This window comes from Sapajus apella, unplaced genomic scaffold (genome assembly GCF_009761245.1).
Source record: "Sapajus apella isolate SASKATOON/1434 unplaced genomic scaffold, GSC_monkey_1.0 scaffold1, whole genome shotgun sequence".
NCBI lineage: Eukaryota > Metazoa > Chordata > Mammalia > Primates > Cebidae > Sapajus > Sapajus apella.
The window spans coordinates 8,002,039-8,022,892 of record NW_022436941.1 but is presented as its reverse complement, the minus strand read 5'-3'; the positions used below and the strand labels follow the sequence as shown (position 1 = coordinate 8,022,892).

Below are 20,854 nucleotides of genomic sequence, written 5' to 3'. Positions count from 1 at the left end.
TGGTGGGGGAGGGGGAGTCTCTGAAGGAGAGGAGAATAAACAGTTTTGATAACATAACTGGAAGAAGAAAGTTCTTTCTTGGACATTTGGGGGCAGACATTCATTTTGGAATGGATATCCCCAAATGTCCAAGTGTGCTGAATATTTGTCAGGGCATTTAGGCAGCAAAGCATCTGAGCCCATGTGAGTCTTGAAAGGAGACAGGACTCCCATTTTCACTGCTGAAGCTGGGATGTTGGCTAGAAGCCAGCTAAGGAATCCAGGACTCAGCCAATCAGACATAGGCTTTTGTGGCTGTGACACAGTCACTGGAAGAGTTAGAAAATACTGGTGACAGTGGAGCTGAAAGCCCAATATTTCCCTGATCCCTCCTGTTTTCAAGCCAGGTTCTCCAGGCTAACTAAACATTGCTGCGGTTGACTGATATTCTGCTAGCAAATCCCTCTTCTGCTCTAGTCAGGCAGGGCTGGTGACTGTGTAAACAAGACCCCTCACTCCTCCCACAGCTGTGCTGCAAGTGACACACACACTTTTCTTAACCATTTTTATTGAAGAAAAAAGAGGCTGCTTTGCACCTTAAGTGCTACTCTCCCTTGTCTCCTCCCTCCAACCAACCCCTGACAGCCCCGCACTCTCATCACAAAATGGGGGAATACTGCAGTTTTAAGATCCATAAATTAATTACCAAATAACCCACAAGACCTGGGTAAGGCCACATGAGAACACTTTGGAGGAATATCTCAGAGAGGCCTGGCCTGGGTCCTCCCCAATCCCTCAAGGGAAAAGCACAGAATAAATCAGCATCACCCCACTTATGTGGGGCAGAGGTAGGGGTGATGCTACTCACCCTCTCCATTTATAACTAGGTAAGGAGGAGAGGGAAGTGTGGCTGATTCGGAGGACAGGTCCCTGGGGGCCGGGCCGGCCTGGGAGATGGGGAATGATGGCCAAGGTCGTTCCTGATGGCGTCCAGTTGGTCCTGAAGGTGACGGATGCGCTCGTCCAGGCTGCGCTGCTGGGCCAGGACTGCGGCCTTGCCGGCCAGCAGGGCACAATAGGCGCGCAGCTCCTCCACTGGCAGTGCTCGCGCCAGCACCTCCCGCACCGCCCGCTCGCGCCGCGCCACGTGCTCCTTCAGCTCCTTAGCGTCCTCCTCCTGCCTCTGCAGAAGCCGGAGTCGCTGCAGCAGAGAAGCCTGGAGCCGCCGGAAGAGGTGCGGTGAGCCGAGCAAGGGCGCCACCGCTCGCGGAATGGTTCCAGCCAGAGACAGCAGGCCCCTCACCGCCCTACCCGCTTGCAACCTGAACCTCTTTTACCTGCTCGTCAGCGTCGCTGTCTGAGGCCACCCGGGCCAGGGCGCGGCGCACGCGCGCCAGGCGACTGCCCAACAGCAGCAGGAGGCCAAGCACACGCTCTAAGTCGGCCATGAACCGGCTAAACCGCTCCAGCTCCCGGGGGGCACAAGCCTGGCGCACTGCAGCCTCCAGAGCCACTTGGCGCGTGGCCCATGCTTGGGCCTCCCCTTGCAGCCGCTCCTGCTCCGTATGAAGGTCCTGAAGAATCTTTTGGAGGAGGACGGCCAGCTCCACCTGCAGGGAAGGCTCAAGGCTGGGGCCAGGCTCCTGACTTCTCTGCCCAGGCTCTGGGCTTCTACCCACCCCCAGCCTCCACCAGCCCCTCCACTCACTTTCTTGCCCTGGATGCTGTCGTTTGGTACAGGGAGCTCCTGGCCACATGGCTGGTCAGGCATAGGCTCGGTGGCAGGGTTTTCAAGCCTTGCCTCCTCCTGAGGAGCTGGCAAGGGCTGGGTGAAGCTGAGCTGATAGGACCTGGGAACAAAGCCAGAGCTCTCTAAGTTTCCTGCCCCCAACTTCAGGGGCTCAGAGTTCAGAATCCCTGGTACCCCTCACTCACCCTGACTCAAAAGTACCAGCAGCCTCCTCTCCAGCCTCCCCACAGGCAGACCGCATTGCAGCCCGGACCTCTGCTAAAGGAATCAGCCCATCCAGCAGGCCCAGGGGTGGCTCTGGGCTGGGTTGGGAAGCAAGAGTGTCACTTAGAGAGGGATCCAATCTGGCCAGCTCCTGAACCAGCTCTTCCAGGCACTGGTTGGGCCATGTGGGCCTGGAACCAGGCTGGCCAGTGCCCCTGGCCAGGGTAGTGTTGTGAAGGGGACCTGGTGTATCATTGCCTGAAAGTCCCAAAGCATCAACTGGAAGAGGTTTGAGGAGGTCACTCCCTGCAGCTGTGGGGGGATTGGTGGTCAGTCCAGTGGGGTCAATAGTTGGGATGTCGTCATTTACAGTCCCAGTGGGGGTATGGCTTGTGGGTCTGGAAATACCTACAGAACCATTCACCCCCTGCCAGCAGTCATCTGCCCCTGCAGTTCCTGGACACTCATAGAGCAGGTACTCTGGGGAGACTGTAGCCTGGCCAGTTCTTTGGCCTGAGCCAGTTCCATACTGCTGGTCAGAGGCATGAACACTGGAAGCAGAAAAGACACTGAATCAAGAAAAACTCCAGCCACAGACAAATGGTGGCCTCCGAGGGCCATCTGTCCCTACCCCCATCACCAGGCTTCAGCTAGAGAGGGTTCCTACCCTTCTAGCATTTCATAGATGTGTGTGTTGGGGGGTGCCTCACGATGCTTGGCAGCAAGAGGGAATTACCTGGCTGGGGGTCCCTGGGAGGCACAGGGGTCTGGTGGTGATCTCATTGTGACCAGCGGGTCCTCTTCCAGGAATACTTCATCAGGAAGGGAAGGGAGCCGGGCAGGCACAGTGCAAGTCTCTGAGATCCTCTGCTCACAGTCAGTAGGGCTGCTCTGGGGTACCTCTGCATGATGTACCACCGCAGCCTCCGTCTGAGGCAAGAACCTAGAGGCAGGGACCCCATAGTGACCACAGTGACAGTAAGGAAGCTCTTGGTGTTGCACCAGGGAGACAGTAGGGTGCAAAAGAATCAGAAGGCTCAGACTGGCGGGAGATAGGAAGCCCTTTCCTTTGTTGAGCAAAACCTATACAAGCTGCCTTCCCCCAACTTGGTCCACAGAGTGGTCTGTGTCTCTCACCTGGAAAGTTTGGTCTGAAGCAATGGTCCGGGGGTTTCTGCTCCTTGGGGAACAGCCTGGAAGGGTGAACAGTCTACTGAATTGTGGCTCAAGTTTTGTTTCCCAGTTGCTCCCCCACCTGCATCTCCTGTCTCCATACCTGGGCAATGGGAATGGTCCCTCCTGATCCACCCCAGGAACCCACGACTTCGCCTGAGGCGATCCGACTCCGACTGGCAGGCTTATAGACATCACCAAGCTTCAAGGACCTGGAGTCCAGGTCCGTTTCGCCTTGGGGCTGCCTGTCAGGCTGCCATCCGACCTGGCCATCTTCAAACTTAGCCAGTGCTGGATGCTGGAACTCCAAAGGCTCGGGCCCAGCGAGGCCAGAGCTGGAGCAGGCCTCACCCAGGCATTCCCCGGCCGGCCCACCGCCCTGACCCACGCGATCCAGCTTTCCTGGCTCCGAGAAGCACCACTTCCGCTGCTTGTTGGCTAGGCGACCCCGGCCGGCGGTTCCTGGCGCGGGAGGCCGGGAGCGCGTGGGCGCTCCCTCCCCGCCAGGGTGGCTGAGCGAGGCAGAGCGCGGGTGCGTCACCGGAGGCCGTGCGGGGACAGTGGGCCGCAGGCGGGTGGGCAGGCTCATGCGGAGCTCCTTGCGCTGGAATGACGTCTCCCGTAGCACTCGCCGCTGGGCACCCTGCAGCCGCTGGCGGTAGGCAGCCCTCGAGGCCGGCGGGCTGGGCGGCTCGGCAGGCCGAGCCACGGCCTCCGCCTCCGCCGCCAGCGCGTACAGCAGCGGGGTGGCCTGCCTGCTCAGTGACCCCGGGGTTCCCGGGACCTCTGGTGTCTGCGGCCCACTGCGGGCGGCGACCGCGGGGATGTGCGAAGGGGACTGCGGGGATGTGCAAAGGGCAGCGTCGGGCGGGGCGGGGGCCGGGCCGCCCCAAACCACGCGCACGTAGTCCCAGTCTAGGTAAGGAAAGAGGTCCGTCCCCGGCGACGGCGTGCGCGGCTCAGGGCCGCCAGAGGCTGCGGAGAAAGAGCTGTAGGCCGAGTCCGCGTGCAGGGATAGATGCCGCAGGTCCAGGCCGCTAGTGGACGAGGCCGGGGAGGCGCGGTCATCCCCAGGTTCCAGGGCCTCCATGGCTGCGCAGATGAATGCTGAGGCTGGCTGGCTCCTTGGATCCTGAGAAAACACAGACGTGGTGCTGGGTGAGAAGCTCCGTGTGAGGGCTGGGGCGCAGCCAGACGCGTACTAAACTTCCCCTCCCTGGTCACACCGTCACAAGCGCTGGCATTCCCCTGATTTTGGCAGCATCACCTTGGGATCAGAGGGGGCATAGGAAGTAGGACCATTCCCAGGGAGCACCTCTGAAGATTGAGGGCCCAGCTCAGGGGAAGGAATTGAGACCAGCTCATTCCCTGCCGGGCTCCCCTTGCCCACACAAGCAGCTTCTACCCTGAGACCTTCTGGAACGCTGAGAATGTACCCATGCTCCTTTTCTCCCCAACCCTGTTCCACCCAGGCTGCTTCCTGGCTGCTCTGTTGGCTTCTTCATGTGATCCTTCCCTGATAAACAATGGTCAAGAACACTCTGAGACCACAGAGGAGCCAAGAATGGAGGGGTGGGGGAAGACCCAGGGCAAGGGGCAGAGGCAGCTTTGCAGCGTTCCTCCCTCCCTCTGTGCCTGTTCGGTTCCAGGTGCTTTATGTAAATATTTTTTTTGATCGTCACAACAGCTGTGTGCATTTTACAGACGAGGATCTGAGGGGGAAATGATTTGTCCAGGGCCACACAGCTGGGAAGTGGCAGAAGCCCGCCTGGAATCCAGGCCTGCCTCCACACTCCCTGCAGCCAGAATCAATTTCCTAGAAGCAAGCCCTGCTGAAAGGCAGCTTACCATCCCTCCTGCCCCTCAACAGCCTGAATCGTCACAAAGCCTACACTCCACTGTGGGAAAGTCACTCCTACCTCCCCACGCACTATGGGCGGATTCCAAAATAATCTGGTCTCCACTTCTCAGACTCTGCCTTTTGTCTAGGAATGGTGGGCTGACCCCCATCTTTGCCCTGCTTCTACTCTTGCTTCTCCTGTAGGACTCAGGTTAGAGGTCTCTCACCTTTTGGGATCCCTTCAGTGTGCTGAGCGGCCCACATCACCCCACACTGTTCCTGTTGGCTTGCTTCTGATTCCCTCCTCCCATTCACGCCCCTGAACTTCCTGAGGTCAGGCCCTGTTCTTCTTCATCACTGCACTCTCAGTGCCCAGCACAGTGCCTGGCATGTGGTCAGTGTTAAACTGATATTTGCTGAATGTCAAGGGAAAGGGCAGACTTGCAGGGAGTAGATGTAGGGGTGGCCTCGGCAGAGAAGGAAGAGAGCACCTTAGCTTCTGCACATCTTTCTTCCCTCCCTATTAGTCTTTTCTGGGGAAGAGGAGAGAATGGGTGAAGCACTTGCCACCATAGATACTGGCGAGGTTACTCATGCAATATTAGGTACAAACAGAGCAGGTAAGCACAGCTTCGGGCAGGACTGACCAGAAATTGATCCTTTCCAATCCTGAGAGTAGGATCAAGGGTAAGAATTGAGTGGGTGTGCCTGGGTCAGGGTGAGAGCAATTTTGAGGCTTGGGAAAGGGTAATGTTGAGGTTTTGGGTTCCCTATCAACTATGGAGACTTTGTGGGGCTGGCTTGCATTCTCTAAGCTGCTTGGTGGGGAGTGCAGCTAGGGTGAGGACCAAAAAGCAGGCTTATTTGAGCCAATTAGACACTATTGAGAGCTCAGAGTCACCCTCCACCCACGTCCCTGAGGCCGAGGATGTTACAGATTGCTGGTTAGGGCAAGAACAGGGGTTAGTGGTAGGAGGATATGATGTTTCCTAAAAGGGAGAGGCAGTACCTACAACATTCCCAGGAGAGGCTCTCAGCAGACCTAGGACCAGAATATCTTGATGTCACCCATCTGGGGACATTTGTATGCCTACTAAGCACAGGAGGTCAGCCCTCACACTTAGGGTTGGGGACCTCTTTTGCAAAGTATTTCCACTCTAAACTTTAGGAGGACAAGAAACTACTCTGAGTACCAGCTCCTGGGAGGACAGTCACCTCTTCTAGGAAGCCCACCCTGACTGACTGCTCAGACACTAGCCCTTTCTCTTCCTACTCTTTCTGAGTCCAGCTTGGGAGCACTAGCTCATGCCACCCATCCTGCCCATTGTGGCTTGCTGCAGCTACAGATAGGAGTCACCAAATACAAAGATATTTCCTCAAAAGAGGTCTTAAAAATCTTGACGAGTTGCTGTGCTAACAAAGGATTCTGAATTCACCAAATAAAAACAGCTTGAATGGGTAATCAAAATGTGTACATACATGTTTCCTTATTGACTGTAATTTGTTGAAGATACTTTTGCATTGGTGGCCCTATCACGTTGACGTCCATGCAGGCTGCTCACATTGTGTCCTTTGCAGAACCTACCATGCCCAGAGGACCCAGCTGATTTGATGTGTTTTGTGGGGGGTCCCTCAGCACAAGACAACAAGGTATTTTCACATTTATCTGGCTGCAGGGAGCCTCTTGCAGTCCAGCCAGCCCCTGTGGCTGGGAGTAGCCTTATATTAGGGGTCCCCACCTCAGTGGCAGTGGCACCTGTGGGCTGGGCTGCCAAGCCTGTGCTTGCTGCTGAAAGGGAGGGCGTCCAGAAGGTGGAGCTTAAGGAGCTCTGCAGACATTTTGCCAAGCCTCACCAGAGAAGGGGGAGCAGCCTGGACTCCCCGCTAGAAAGCCACCAAATTGGAGTCCTGGGAGGGGGAATTGGGGTGGGCATTTGATGTATACTTGTCACCTGAATGAAGGAGCCAGAGAAGAAAAGGAGACAAAGATGAGTGTGGCCTTCAAAGCTAGTGGTCTGGCAGGTGGAGGCACCAGTCTGAAAGGAGGCAGCTGGGGCTTGGTAATGGTCCTGGGGTCTAGTGCTCCTTCAGTCTGGGCTTCACGGTGTCTGTGACAAGTCTGGCAGCACTTGGGATGTGGCTCTGGAGTTGAGCAGGGGAGGGTGAACCAGGCAAAACCCAGGTTTTTAGTTAGAGGTTACTGAGGAAATAGCTGAAGACAGTTTCCGGTGGATAAAATCACACCAAGGCAATAGGAACAGATCCAGGTAAGGTGACCGAGGAGGCACAGAACGGACAGCCTCAAACACAGCAAATGATCAGGCTTTAGCTCATATCTCCCTCAAGACCGCCTGACATCTGACCTCTCCGTGGATGTCTAGGCCGCCCCTGCCGGCGGGTCCTCCCTCAGTACTGGGCTCACTGTGGGGGTGCTGTCTCCCTGCCAGACTAAGTTCCTGGGTCCTGGACCACATCTCGAACCCCAGTACCCACCGCTAAGTCTGGCTAGGCGGACGTTCTGGGAAGTTCACCGGCTCTCCCTGTCCCCAGCGTCCCCCCATTCTCCCGGTCTGTCAGGACCGACAGTGCACCCCACTAAGCATCCTCGCTCCCAGTGAGCGGCTGACTTAAGGGCTCGTCGGTCGCTGCTCCCCACATGCAGAATCTCCGAAGACCCGAGGTCCGTGCCATGCACAGGAAATGCAGGAAGCTGGCAACACCCGGAGAGAGACGGTCTGGGGCGTGGACAGACCCGGTTACCTGGGCTTCAAGCTCTGGGAGCCTAAGCGCGGAAGGGAGAGAAGCGCAGGCCCTGGCGGCCGCAGGGGGCGGCAGAGACACGTGGAGCGGCGCGAGAGCGAATGGTCGCGGCCCCGCGCAGTTCTCGGCCTTTCCGGTTGGGTTCACCGTCGGGAAAGGATCGCGCGCAGGAGACAGCGCGGGCCCGGGAGGGAAGGACCCGGCTTCTCCAGAGGCTTGGCGACGAGTGGCAGAAGCGGAGGGTGGCGGAGTGAGACAGCACGGCGCCCCCAAGCCACACGCCGCGCCCCCGAGCCGCGCCGCCTGCCTAGAGGGGGTCGCGTCTCAGCCTCACAGCGGTGCAGCCCGGAGAGGCGCGCAGGGGTCCGACTCCACTCGCACAACCCGACGCGGCGCCGAGCCGGACACGTCCCGGCCGAACGACGCCCGGGCTGCCCCGCGGCCACCGCCTCGCCACCCGCCCCTCACCCCTGTCCGCCTGCAGCCCCGCCGACCTCCCGGGGGAAGCGGACTCCCCGGCCCCCGCCCCCGCCACCTACCTGAGGCTCCCGCCGAGACGCGCTCCTGGGCACTCGAGGCCGCGGTGACATCAGAGCCCCGGGCTCCGGCTCCGACCCCACCTCCAGGCTCCGGCCGCGGCCTCAGGGGAGGCGCCACGTCCGGCCGCGGGGGCGGGAACCACCGCCTCTTGGTAGCGTCCGCGCGCCGGCCCAGTCCCAGGCCGGAGGGGTGGACAGTGCGTTCCCGCGCCAGGCACAGACCTCTTGCCCTAGGCCGGAAAAACCTGAGCGAAGGGGTGGGAAGGCGACTAACGCGACCGCCTACCGGCCTCCAGCCTGTCCTCAGCTCCCGTAATGCTCGGGGACCGTGTCCCTGGGGGCCCGACACCTCCCTCGGTGGGGAGGTCCAGAACGGGCCCTCAGGCGCCAGATGGCTACCCACTTTCCTCTCCAAGCCCCGCCAATAAAACAGAGCTGCCAGGGCCTCGTGCGTCCCACCTGCCCCGCTGAGTAACTCGCCCCTCGATCAACTCTTCCCCCAGACTCCCATTTCCAAAACTCCTCCAGCTCTTTGACTCCCACCATGGGCTCTTGTCTCCTGTTCCTGTCGCATTTCTTTCCATTTCTCCCACTACTCAGCATGGCCTGGGCCCTCCACCTGCTACCGGGGTGGCCGGGGGAGGGAGGGCGGAGCACGGGGAAGCCCCTAGACTTCTGTGCACCCTGGCTGCCCTGAGGGGGTCCTCAGGGAGCTGAACGTATGCATACCCACTAAGGCTGGACGCTGGTGCTCGAGGCCCTCACCTCTCAGGACCTCCGTTCTCCAAAGAATCCTCTGCCTGCACCTGCCACTGAGCTCCTTGCTGTGTCCTCAGGCTTCCCTGCCCCAGGTTTCCAAACTGTTCCATGAATACCACTCTACCAAGAAATGCTCCATTCCTGAGAGGGGCTGGGAGCCCTTTGCTGAATCTCTCCAGCTCTCAGGTCTCTGCTTTTGTCCCCTGCTGTCCTCCCCCTCCCACAGGATCAGCAGGGCTGGGCTCAGGGACCATATCCTCTCATGGTAGTATCCCTGGCAAATAAAGGTTTATTGGTGTTAACAACCAGGACTCTGAACTCTGGCCAGGAGTCAAGGTTGCCACTTCCTAGGGACACTGGGAGTTTGAGGAACTCTCTTCTTGGGTCATCTTGGGGGTGGAGGTAAGAAACATCTGAGCCTGGCTTCTGAGAGTGGTGCCCTCTGGGCCCTGCTCCTTCTTCAACACCATCTGGACTCAGGCACCAGCTTCAGCTGGAGCTCTAGGCTTTAACACACTGCCGCAGAACCTTTTGGCTTTGAAAGACTTTTGTTGTTGTTTTGTTTTGTTTTGTTTTGTTTGAGACGGAGTCTCCCTCTGTCGCCCAGGCTGGAGTGCTGTGGGCTGATCTCGGCTGCCTGAAACCTCCGCCTCCCAGGTTCAAGCAATTCTCCCTGCCTCAGCCTCCCAAGTAGCTGGGATTACAGGCGCCCGGCACCATGCCCAGCTACTTTTTGTATTTTTAGTCGAGATGGGTTTCGCCATGTTAGCCAGGCTGGTCTCAAACTATTGACCACAGGTGATCCACCCGCCTTGGCCTCCCAAAGTTCTGGGATTACAGACATGAGCCACCGCACCAGCCTGAAAGACTTAAGGTTTTTAAGACCCTGATCCACATTGTCTCACAGCAGCATCACAATAGAAGAAAGACAGCCCGGCAAACGAACAAATTTTTTTAAATTGTTCATGTTGGTTGGGGCGGTGGCTTGTGCCTATAATCCCAGCACTTTGGGAGGCCAAGGTAGGCAGATCGCTTGAGCTCAGGAGTTCAAGACCAGCCTTGGTAACATGGTGAAGCGCCATCTCTACAAAAACACACACAAAAAATTAGCTGAGCATGGTGGCATGCACCTGTAGTCCCAGCTACTTGGAAGGCTGAGGCATAAAAATCACTTGAACCCAGGAGGCACAGGCCGCAGTGAGTCGAAATCACACCACTTCATTCCAGCCTGGGAAACAGAGTAAAACTCTGTCTCAAAAAATAAAAAATTGCTTATTTTTTTACTTACGTGTCTTGAAAACCATGGGGACACACTGTCCAGAGCAATTCTTATTAACCCACTCCACCCACCTACCCCTCACCTCCTGCACACACTACAGCAACTCTCTAAGTCCCCAGAAAACAAATCCTGCCTACCCATGTCTCTCTTAGCCTCTTCTGTTTTGAGAAAGAGAAAAGTAGTCCCTAATATCTGAAAGCCCCAACTAGACCTCGGTGTTGCCAGAATTTGTCCTGACATTCACAGCAAGGCCTTAGTGTTTTCCCGTTGGACATAAGCCATTTCACCGGATATCAACATGAGACAGGGCCATTCTTTAACTATGATGGATCAAGACAAAAGCAACAGGAGTCTGATCATGTCTAACACAGACAAAAGCATGAACATTGTCCAAGCCACAAAAATGACCAGACATCTTTCTGTCCAAGCTAATGTGAATGCATGCTGCTTCTTCACCAATTGCAGCTTTAGCCTCACTCTAATTGTTCCTCCTTCTAGATAAGATTTATTAATATACCCAATCATAGAATTACTCTTGCTTCCTGACAGCATCTGGCACAAAGGAAAGTTCTGCTTCTCTAACTCTCTTAAAAACCACTAACGCAAACCCAGATCCTACAAGTCCTTTCTAATGCTTTTTTCCTGAGATGCCACATGGTTTCCCATGCTACGAATCCTCCCTCACTTCAAAAAGCAGTGAACCCAAATTGTCTGACTACAGGTGTGTTCTTGGTGGTCTTTGGCTGGAGGGCACTGACACTTCCTATCTCTTTATTACAAAAGCACAGAGAATCTTGGGGAGAAGAAAAGGGAAGAAACTGCCACAAAGCTGGAGTCTTCCTTAGTGATGGTGGTTGGGGGAGTGAGTGGACATGCAGAGGATGGAAATATGCATATATTTATATTTTTCCAATACATGAAGAGACAGATGTCTGCCCCCTTCAGTATCTCAAACTTCCTCAGGTCTGGGAGAGTTCTTTTGAAGAGCCCCTTAAATGGCTAGGCTGAGCCGGGATTGGAACCACAGACCTTGCTGTTCCTGACCGGGCCCTATATCAAGAAGCTGATAGCTGGGGAGATGTTGGCCTCCATTCCACATGCTTTGGCACTTGAAATCTGAACTGATGACACCAAAGCAAAGCCCACCTCACAAGCCCCGGTGGTTTCTTGCTTTGATGCCCACTCTCTTTGTTGGATATGATTACTGTGATGTGACAGTGGGTGGAATACTAAATACCACTTCGTTAGTGCCACGCACTGTGCTAAGTGCTCTATGTATCTTGTTAACCCTCTTACTCCTGAGAAGTAGGCATCGGTATAACCCCATTTTACAAGTGAGAAAGCTGAGACTTAGAGATATTATTTTGTCAAGGTCCGGTAGCTAATAAACAGTAGAGGCAAAACTTAACCCCCTAGTGTCTGGTTCCAAAGGCCATGCTGTCATGTGAACATGACCAGTGTAAAGAATTGTGCATTATGGATGTCAGTGCAGCCTTCCTAGGAGAGCAGGATTTGGACTTCAGATTGAGCAGAACTAGGAAGTGAGTGGGTAAGATGAGTCAGTAGCAGCAGCAAGACCCCAACCAGGATTTCCGCATCTCTGTGTGTCCCCAACAGTCCCAACACAGATGAGGGCTTAGTTTCATATATGATTTCCAAGGATTTATTATAAAGGATTTATAGAAACATTTCTTTCTGTAGGCACCTTTTTTAAAAAAAAAAATAGAGACGGAACTGGGTGTGGTGGCTCACACCTGTAATCCCAGCACTTTGGGAAGATCACTTGAGACCAGGAATTTGAGACCAGACTGGGCAACATAGTGAGACCTAGTCTCTACTTAAAAAAAAATTTTTTTTTTGGTAATTTACAACGAACAGGGGTTTATTTGGCTTGCCATTCTGCAGGCTGCACAAGATGCATGGCACCAACATCTGCCTCTGATGACAGCCTCAAGAAGCTATCACTTACAGCAGAAGGTCAGTGCATGAAAATCATATAGCAAGAGAGGAAGCAAGAAAGAGAAAGAAGGTATTGGGCTCTTTTTAACAACCAGCTCTAGAGGAAACTCCTGTGGGTACTATAAAGCAGTAAGAACTCATTCATTACCATGAGGGTGAAACCAAATCATTTTTGAGAGATCCAGACCCATGACACAAACATTTCCCACCAGGCTGCACCTGCAACATTGAGAATCAAATTTCAACGTGAAATTCAGTGAGGTCAAACAAACCATATCCAAACCATAGCACACATCTCATGAGGTTCAGCTCAAATGATAACTTTTCTGTAAAACATCCTCTAATTCCTTCAGTCAAACTTCGTCTTCCTCTCCACAGTTCTCTCAAAGCTCTCTGAAGTTTCATTACATCAGCACTTGTTGGCTCCGCTGGGGATTTTGTTGAAATGCAGAGTCCAATTCAGTAGTTCTGGGGTGGAGCTCCCAGGGGTTTTCACATGCTGCTGGACGGTGCACCTGCTTCAAGGAGCAGGGCAGCAGCATTTATTGAGGTGCTGCATTTATCACCATTCTGCCTTATCTTGGAGTCTGCTGGAAACAGGGCTTCCTTCCCCAAAAGACTGCACTCTCCAAGGGCAGGCCTTTGGTTGTATCTATGTTTCACATACTTCTCATTTTTGTGCCTTTTGGGTAAGTCTGGTAAAAGATGCAATCAATGAAACAAAGAAGTCATGTCAAATGAACAGGTGACAGCAATGATGATGTTGATGGTGACCATCAGAACATGCTCCTTTGAAGAAAAATCTGTTCAGAGAAATTCCATTGAATTGTTGCCAATGTCGAGAAACAGGTATGAGTCAGTCCCTTTAAGCACTGTGAAATTTCCTGACAGGGTTGGCTCCAAGCGTAGGTGGCTGGGAAGATAAGGGAACTGGTTTTCTCCCTGCCTGTATTTCAAAGTTTTTTTGTTTTTGAGACAGAATCTCACTCTGTCACCCAGGCTGGAGTGCAATAGTGCGATCTCAGCTCACTGAAACTTCTGCCTCCGGGGTTCCAGCGATTCTCATGTCTCAGCCTCCTGAGTAGCTGGAATTACAGGGGTACACCACCACGCCTGGCTAATTTTTGTATTTTTAGTAGAGATGGGGTTTTATCATGTTGCCCAGGGTGGTCTTAAACCCCTGGCCTCAGGCGATCCAGCCATCTTGGCCTCCCAAAATGCTGGGATTACAGGCATGAGCCACCGTGCCTGGCCTGCACCTTAATTTTTTTCATTTCAAAGTATATCTTAGAGTTTATTCAAAGTCAGTGCATAGGTTTTTTAAAGACAGGCAGATAGCTATCCATTGCATGGGCACAAATAAATTGGCTTAAATAACTCTATTATTGGACATTTAGGTTAATCCAGTCTTTTGCTATTACTAATTTAGTAACAAATACCCTTGTTGATATATTTTTGCTCACTTTTGTAAGTCCACTTACAGGATAATTTCTAAAAGATGAACTGGTGGGTTAAAGTGCAGGTAGCAGATTGTACTTTACAAAGATAATCATGAAAACATTTTCCACCTCCCAAGCTTTTCTGCAATGTGACTTTGCCTCTACTCTACCCAGAAGAGGTGAGGTCTATTTCGCCATCCCCTTGGATATGAGCTTAGGGATGACGGTAACTGCTTTGACCAACAGAATGTAGCAGAAGGTATGTTGGACTAGTTCTGGGCGTGGCCTTTAAGTGGCCTGGTAGCTTCCACTTCCTGCCTTTTGGCAGCGCAACTACTCTGAGACCACTAAGCTATGAGCAATACAAGCCATATGGAGAGGCCCAGGAGTATGAGATGGCATGTGGAGAGGGGAATGAGGCCAGGGAGCACTTAGGCATTGGACGGGCAAGTAACCAAACCATCTTGGAAGCGAATCCTGCAGTGTCAGCCACCCTCGCTGACACTATACTGATCAGGAAAGAATTCCTCAGCCTAGCTCTTCCTAAATTTCTGACACTCAAAAACATAAGCAAAATAATTATAAAAGTGCAAACCACTAAGTTTGGGGGTAGTTTGTTACATGGCAATAGATAGCTGTAACAGGGTACGTGAATTTTCTATTTGACATTGTCAATCACTTACAAAGAGGCTATACCAGTTTACATTCCCATAAAAAATGTATGCAAGTGCTCATTTTTCTACGTAGTCACTGATGTGGTTTAGATCTGTGTCCCTGCCCAAATCTCATGTTCAGTTGTAATCCTTAATGTTGGGGGTGGGTCCTGGTAGGAGGCAATTGGATCATGAGGGCAGTTTCATCATGAATGGTTTGGCACCATCCCCCGTGGTAATACTAGTGAGTAAGTTCTTGTGAGATCTGGACATTTAAAAGTGTGTGGCACCCACACACCCCCACCCTTGCTTCTGCTCTGGCCATATAAAAGGTACCTGCTTCCCCTTCATCTTCCACCATGATTGGAAGCTTCCTGAGGCCTCCTCAGAAGCAGAAGCCTATGTTTCCCATACAACCTGCAGAACCATGAATAATTAAACCTCTTCTTTTTATAAATTAGCCAGTCTCAGGTATTTATTTACAGAAGTGTGAGATCACACTAATACACTCACTAACACAGTGCATTATCAAACTTTTTTTAGATGGGGTCTTGCTGTGTTGCCCAGTATGGATTTGAGCTCCTGGGCTCAAGTGATCCTCCTGCCTCGACCTCCCCAGTAGCTGGGACTACAGGTGCACACCACTGTGCCTGGCCTCTTTAACTTTTAAAGTGCCATGGCCCATCTTGGCAACCTTAGTCCAGGTCAGAGTGTGTAAGTGTTCCCAGTGCCATTGAAATTTGGGGTGATCACCTTTGCCCACCAGTCTCTGTGGAATCAACCCCTGCTCTCTGGGGTCTCAAGTTTCCCTTCTTTAGAATGAATGCTGTGGCTGGCAGCTCCTGGGCCTGTCCCCTGCAAGTAGCCCACTGCCGTTGGCACATGCCACCATGCCTAGTACATTATCAAACTTTTGGATCTCTGAAACCTGAAAGGTAAAAATAATATGTCTTAATTTATATTGCATATATTATAAATGAGACTACACACTGTTTTGTGTATTTTAAAGCTATTTGTATGTGATCTGGGGTCTGTCCATTTTCTTTGCTCATTTTTCTATTAGATTATTGGTCTTATTGATTTATAAGACCACTTTAGGGCCAGCCACAGTGGCTCACACCTTAATCCTAGTAACATTTTGGGAGGCTGAGTCGGGCGATTGATTGAGCCCAGGATTTGGAGACCAGCCTTGGCAACATGGCAAAACCCTGTCTCTACAAAAGATACAAAAATTAGTTGGGCATGGTAGCACATGCATGTAGTTCCAGCTACTCCAGGAGGCTGAGGCAGTAGGATCACCGGAGCCCAGGAAGTTGAGGCTGTAGTTGGATATGATTGTGCCACTGCACTCCAGCCTGAGTGATATAGTGAGACCCTGTCTCAAGAAAGAAAAAGACCTTTATATATTAAGGCAATTAACACTTTTTCCAATGTGTGGCAAATATTTTTCCAAGTTTGTGTCCATTGACTTTGTGTGTGGTAACAGTGGATTTATACAGTTCATAGCTGAAGCAACAGATGTATCTTTCTTTTAGGCAGCAACTACATAGCCGTCTCAATAATTCAGAGATGGTAATGTATTGGTTAAAGTACATTAGAGGTCAGAAATCTTTCAACAAAATCATGTTGTTTATTTTTAGAATTTCAACAAAGCATGAATTATTGCTTATACACAAATGTCTACCTAAATTGTAAATGTTCCTCTGGGGCAAGTTTGTTTGCTTTTTAATTATGCACTGAATTCACCACAGTTGTCCAAAGATAGGGCTTTACAGGCAAGTAGAGAGTGCACACGAAGAAAGTGCAGGGAAAATGAGGCTTGCTTTCCCCAGGGGGGACTCCTGACAGGCAGGGCCTCTTGGTGAGGCTGGGTGAGGGCTGACTGTTCCAGGAACTGAACCAGATTCCCTTTCAGATCAGCAGTTGCTGGGAAGGAGTGCTGGGCTGTCACGTTCCCGTTAAGTACACATATGTCACCTTTTCCCTGCAGACACTGGGTGACACCCAGCCTCTGTTTGCTTTGGTCAGAATAACTTAACTTTTCTCCTCCAGCCTGGCCCTCAGCCCCAGGCCTGAAACCATTCCATCCTCATGGTCTTCCTTCATTCAGATGTTACTCATACATCCTTGGACAAAAGAGGATTCATGGGAAAGATGGATACAGGCTGCTTCTTCTCTGCCAAATTCAGTGGGCCCCAGAAAGATAAGTGTGGGCAAATGAGATTTTCCACTTTGCTCTTCTGGTCTCCTAAGGTTCATTTTGGTTTTCAAGAAAAGAAGCTATCTCAGGCTCTAAACTAGACCCCAACAGCATTGCTCAGAGAAGGCAACAGCCTCCTCAGGCCCAGGAATAGCCAGACTGTCCCTTTTGTGTCCAGATCATAAAATGGAATGAGATGGTCTCCGGAAAGCCCCTCTCCTAAAACTGTCTTCTGTTTGAGCTAAATCTCCCAGATTTCTGCTTGCTGAGGAGTCACCCAGTCAACATATTCAATGGAAGAAAAATCCAATTTGTGATCTCTGGGCCCTGGCTGCCACAGAAACTGCGTGATGGACTTGGTACAGAATTAGGTCACAGCATGCTATGTGCATGTGGAAGAATTTTGGCTGGTGGCTCAGGAGACTGAGACTGCATGCCCTAAACATTCACCTAGAAAACCTTCCTGAGTTTAACTGTGGCGTATCTGGTGAGTTACTCACACAGAGGACACTTTGTTCTAAAGCCCGCGGGTATACCCAGCATTCATCAGAGTCCGGGCACTGTGTTTGTGGTCACATTTATCCCTGGCAGGGTCCTCAGGTCCTAGTTAGCAGCTTTTTCTATTTCAGGGGAAGCAGCAAGAAAAGTAAAAAACAGAACAAAAAACAACGCAGCAAGACGCTTTTGACTTTCCTTGCAAATCACCTAGCAAGATGAAAGAGGAATATGTCTGTTAGCTGGCAAATGGCAACTGATAGCAACTGCCTAGAAGTGGCAGAGAAGGATTCATAGACAGCTTCACTGCCCACCCATGATTTCTCAAAATGAAACAGGGAGAAAAAAGTGTTCTTCAATTTGGTGTATCCCAGATATAGAAAAGCAGTGAAGTAGGAAAGAGTGTGGGTTCCAAAGTATGGCAGACTTCAGTTTGAATGCCAGTAGCTATATGAACCTGGAAGATGTCTCACCTTTCTGACCCTCCCTCCATTTCCTCACGTGTAAAACAGGGATACTACCGCATGCCTGCCAGATAAAGATTAAGGGAGATTTGATCACATAGAATAGTGCCAGGCTCACAGTAGGCCACCAATAAGTGGTGTTAGTTGTCATCATTCCTCACTTGAGTTTCTCCCGAGAAATACAATCTCAACTAAAGTCCAGTCCTGATTTTCTCTCTAAGGACAGGTTTATCCACCTGGGGTCTCCCATAGGTGTTGCTCATGCTGCTGATAGCTCCTCTCCTAATCTTCGCTCACCATTCTGGCAAACAGGGCTGTAGTGGACATCTGAACACTTTCTTCATATTGTGTAAGTCTTGGGGAGACAGAACTCCCCCTCCTGCTTTGAAAGCCAGCCCAGTCCCAGTACATCCCTGAGACCTGGACTTAATCAATTTGATACTTCTTCCACAGACTGGAACTCTTACGTGAGTGAAAGAGAGACACTGGGACAGGTAAGAAACGATCACAAGTCAGGGGGTGCAAGGGCAGTAGTAATCCTGGCCTGTCCCCTGCTCTCACTGCACAGCCTCCATTAGTTCTTGTTTATTTTCACAGTCTGGCTCTCCAGCCTTCTAGTCGATTCTGTGAACCACCGGGTCTCCTCCCAATACATTCCTTTTTTGAATGAGTCAGGCCAAGCTGCTTGCTATTGTTTGAAACGAAGAAGTTTCTAATGTGGAGCCAAGATACCTTTTACATACTGTCAGGCAGGAGGAAAATCCAGCCAGATTTGGGTGTTCAGAGCTGCTCTTTCCCTGAGAAAAGCAACTACTAGCAAAGAGGACAAGAGAGATTTCCATAGCTGTCCCAGAGTTCAGGGGAGGCAGTCTCTCTGCCCTTTGATGTTGCTGGAAATCCTCTAATAACACTTATACAATCTCAAAACTAGCAAGTCAGGAAACAGGATAAAGCAGTACAAGAGAAATACAAGGCAGGCAAGTTCCTGGTTCAAAGTCATAAACATTTGCCATAAAAATGAGAACAAGATTTCCCTTGACAAACAAAACAAAGGCAAGAAAATGTGGAGATTGGTTGCTTTTTCCTCTTGCCGTACTAAGGAGAGTTGACCTTGATTCTGCCTTTTCTTTGCACAGCAGCATAGGCAAAAAGACAAAGCTGAAGTCAGGCTAGGGAAGAGACACAGGCTTCCATCCCATAGTTGCCCCCACAGGGGACTGGGCATGTCCTGAAATTTCCTTTTTTCTTCCTTTCCCCATTTGCAAATGTCCCTGGTAAAGACCCAACATGATGCTGAGTTACATGACGCCTGAGCCAAGTATCAACTCATCAGTGAAGACTTCTCTGATATCCGCAGGTAGAGGTCATTGTTCCGGGTCTACTTAATACTACATTGTAGAGTATGTGCTCATTTAGTGGCCTGTCTGCCTCATTAGACCTATAGTGAGTGCTTTGAAGGAAAGGACTATGCCTGGCAGTACCAGGCTCAGAAGTAATCTCAGAGTTTGTTGAATAAATGCATGTGGGAGACCTGACTTCATGTAAACAGCTGTGTCATTCCTTTATTCTGTGAGTTCACAGTTGATAGCAACATGCCAAGAATGGTCTTGGCCTCCAGGCCCCATATGTGTGTTGGTGAGGGTTATGGAGTTGGGAGAGTCCATGCAAACAGCACTGAAGGCACCAAATGGCTCTCCTAGGGAAGTGATTAAATTAAATAAAGGGACTTAATTAGCAAGCAATTATTGAGTGTTCATGTACCAATTGGCCCATACTTAAGGCGAGAAGCAAGGGACAGATGTCCTAGGAGCCAGAAAGGAAATCGGTACTTCTTCCACGGAGAGCCATTGCTGACAACCCCTCTCTGCCCTGGCATCAGCCAGGGCCTGATGGCTCTGTCCATGGGCAGACTCATTGTCATTCTTCACTTGGGGAACTGACTTGTTTAACATTTTTGGGGCTTTCTGGTAAAAAAACAAAAAACAAAAACAAAAAAAACCAGAAAGACTGCTAGACAAATTCTAAGAGCTGTAACACCGAGAACCAGCTTTTTTTTTTTGAGATGGAGTCTCACTCTGTTGCCCAGGCTGGAGTGCAGTGGTGCAATCTTGGCTCACTGCAACCCTCCTCTCCTGGATTCAAGCAATTCTCCTGCCTCAGCCTTCCAAGTAGCTGGAATTACAGGCATGAGTCACCATGCCCAGCTAACTTTTTGTGCTTTTAGTACAGACAGGGTTTGACCATGTTGGTCTTGAACTCAAGTGATCCACCTGCCTCGAACCAAATTTTAAAGAAACACTAGACCCTGGGCTGATCATTTCCTTCAGGTAGCCACATTTCCTATTTCACTCTCTCCTTTTGGTGGATTCTTTTCAGAGCAAATAGCTTTAGTCACTCACTGGGGCACAGCAATGAGAGGTCTAGGGAGGTGCTGCCATGAATGGAAACAAGGACTTTAAAGGGAGTTCATTTGGATCCTCTATATATTTTTTTTTTTTTTGAGACAGAATTTCACTCTTGTTGCCCAGGCTAGAGTGCAGTGGCACGATCTCAGCCCACTGCAACCTCCGTCTCCCAGGTTCAAGTGATTCTCCTGGCTTAGCCTCCTGAGTAGCTGAGGTTATAGGCGCCTGCCATCACACCCGGCTAACTTTTCATATTTTTAGTAGAAATGAGGTATTACCATATTGGCCAGGCTTGTCTCACGCTCCTGACCTCCTGATCTGCCCGCCTTGGCCTCTCAAAGCACTGGGATAACAGGTGTGAGTCACCTTGCCTGGCCTACACTTTTTTTTTTTTTTTTGAGATGGAGTTTTGCTCTTGTTGCCCAGGCTGGAGTGCAGTGGTACATCCTTGGCTCACTGAAACCTCTGCCTCTCGGGTTCAAGTGCTTCTCCTGCCTCAACCTCCCAAGTAGCTGGGATTACAGGCGCCCACAACCACACCTGGCTAATTTTTGTATTTTTAGTAGAGATGGGGTTTCACCATGTTGGCCATGCTGGTCTCGAACTCCTGACCTCAGATGACCCACCCACCATGGCCTCCCAAAGTGTTGGGATTACAGGTGTGAACTACCATGTCCAGCCTGAATTTACACTTTAAAATGGTGAACTTTATGGTATGTTTTTCTCTCTTTATGTGTGTGTGCATACACACACACATACACGCACACATATGAGAATTGTCATTGACATTGGCCATTATTTTTTATTTATTTTTTGGAAGACAGATTCTTGCTCTATTGCCCAGGCTGGAGTGCAGTGGCATGATCTCAGCTTACTGCAACCTCCACCTCCTGAGTTCAAGCAATTCTTATGCCTCAACCTCCCAAGAAGCTGGGATTTCAGTCATGTGCCACCAC

General features: G+C 51.2%; 1 protein-coding gene and 1 pseudogene across 2 annotated transcripts; both read right to left on the bottom strand.

The window, feature by feature from the left end:
* Window positions 1-527: 527 nt before the first annotated feature.
* On the bottom strand, window positions 528-8,888 carry SHROOM1 (shroom family member 1). 2 transcript variants are annotated; one of them, XM_032254402.1, is made up of 9 exons: window positions 8,246-8,308; window positions 7,707-7,921; window positions 3,210-4,238; window positions 3,071-3,126; window positions 2,670-2,876; window positions 1,915-2,484; window positions 1,688-1,829; window positions 1,317-1,589; window positions 528-1,195 (listed from the first exon to the last, which is right to left on the bottom strand). In XM_032254402.1, exons 3-9 carry the CDS (start codon window positions 4,194-4,196, stop codon window positions 863-865), a joined length of 2,568 nt encoding a protein of 855 aa, XP_032110293.1. In that variant the 5' UTR covers window positions 4,197-4,238; window positions 7,707-7,921; window positions 8,246-8,308; the 3' UTR covers window positions 528-862. The 2 variants fall into 2 exon arrangements, with proteins under 2 accessions (XP_032110293.1, XP_032110220.1); XM_032254329.1 differs by lacking the exon at window positions 7,707-7,921 and having other exon boundaries at window positions 8,246-8,888.
* A 10,560-nt stretch (window positions 8,889-19,448) lies between these two features.
* LOC116554351 lies at window positions 19,449-19,532 on the bottom strand (annotated as a pseudogene).
* Window positions 19,533-20,854: the final 1,322 nt, after the last annotated feature.

Coding starts and splice junctions, on each gene's coding strand:
- SHROOM1 (XM_032254329.1), bottom strand. CDS start 8,296: ATGTCACCGCGGCCTCGAGTGCCCAGGAGCGCGTCTCGGCGGGAGCCT. Junction 4,239..8,245: donor CGTCTCGGCGGGAGCCTCAG/GTAGGTGGCGGG, acceptor GTGTTTTCTCAG/GATCCAAGGAGCCAGCCAGC. Junction 2,877..3,070: donor CTTCAGACCAAACTTTCCAG/GTGAGAGACACA, acceptor CCCTGCCTCTAG/GTTCTTGCCTCAGACGGAGG.